General features: G+C 41.3%; 1 protein-coding gene across 1 annotated transcript in view; it reads right to left on the bottom strand.

The window, feature by feature from the left end:
* The window catches only part of LOC104491780 (epoxide hydrolase 4-like), a 16,855-nt gene extending 15,394 nt beyond the window's left edge, over positions 1–1,461 (bottom strand). The window contains exon 1 of the mRNA XM_010134248.1: positions 1,264–1,461. Coding sequence (XP_010132550.1) covers positions 1,264–1,461 — 198 coding nt within the window. The remainder of the gene's footprint in view (positions 1–1,263) is intronic.
* Between the last annotated feature and the right edge of the window lie 10 nt (positions 1,462–1,471).

The raw sequence follows: 1,471 nt of genomic DNA on the forward strand, positions 1-1,471 counted from the left end.
AGAGTTAGCTCACAAAATACAACATGCTGTTTAGAAGTCACGTGAAGGAAACTGAAGGACAAAAGGTTGTACAGCTCCTGAACAAATGTCAGAGCCTGCACTGTGTCTGCTGTTTTGAAAAGGGGGGGGGAAATAAGAAAGCTTTTGCTGTCCATCAAGAGCTTATACCAGGCCAAGGATCACAAATGCATACAAGAAGTTTTTCTCGCCAGAGATGCTTCAAATTCTATGAGCTGCCTTGGCACTAAGTCACTAACCAGTTACAAAACCATTAACTTATGTCTTGAGTCTTGAAAGGGCTTTAAAGAGGGAACATCTGGGACTTCTATACTTACTCACTGTGGATATAATAGGACTTGACTTTTGCTCACTTCTGCCCAGAATTACACTGATACTTCTCCTCTAGGATGCCAATGAAGTTGAAGCCTTTGATCGTTATATATACATATATATATATATACACATATGAAATTAGAAGTTTCTCAGTTTCCTTCCATGGTTTCTCTTCTCAATTTAGTGAGTTAGTGTTCTCTAGGGACTTACCCTCAATGTTTTTATTTTAATGTATTTATTGCTTTTAAAGACATCCTCTTTATTCATACAAATTCAGTCACCACTTGGACAGCAGCAGTTTAAATGTCACATGCCCCAAACTAAGTCTATCCTCTACTTTTCCAGTTGCTCCCTTCCGTCCCCTTCTTTCAGCCACCCAAACCAGACATAGGATGTGGCCATCTTTTCTGAAACAAAGTTTTTTTATCTTTTTGTTGAAACAAAGGGGTTTTTTATCATTTATTGTACAGATCTGTAGGATACATGCATTTGGAAAGTAACACATTAGCCTGCTGCTATCCACTGGCAAGAGTGTCATATTGATTCGCCCCAAAATGTTCTTTTATTAATGTCATACCCTTCACTTCTCCAGCAACCTATTCATTTACTCCTTGGTGCTATAGGAAAAAAGAATGTGGCATGAGTAAAAAAGCACACACATGCCTCCTAATGATGTTAGAAAAAGCAAATCATGAGTAATTGAGAGGCTCAGTAATTTATATTAGTAGTGCCTGGCACAAACCCATCTGCACAGATCCCTGAGAATTGAGATCTTTGTGCTTCTCTTATTAAAAATAACACTTGACAAAATTTGCTGTGCATTCTTTGCTCATCTATAACTACAAAAGAAACCAAGCTAATACAACTTAATTTAGAGCACTTGGAGGAGCAAATCGCACGTAGAGACCTGAGACGTATAAACAAACTGACCGGTGGCCTTAACCTTAGGGACACGGCTTCTCTTTTTACTCTGCGTTTTCCCTTCGACCCCGATGTTACGAAGGGAGCTCCCCACTGCAAACGAGCGAACCGTAAATAACAGAGAGATAGGACCGGAGCGGAGCAAAGCAGGGTGCGGGGAGCGACGGGGCACGGATCCGCACTCGGGTCGCAGAGACCCGGGGCCATCAGGCGCCTC

Source organism: Buceros rhinoceros, unplaced genomic scaffold, assembly GCF_000710305.1.
Source record: "Buceros rhinoceros silvestris isolate BGI_N320 unplaced genomic scaffold, ASM71030v1 scaffold20524, whole genome shotgun sequence".
In the NCBI taxonomy this organism is placed as follows: Eukaryota; Metazoa; Chordata; class Aves; order Bucerotiformes; family Bucerotidae; genus Buceros; species Buceros rhinoceros.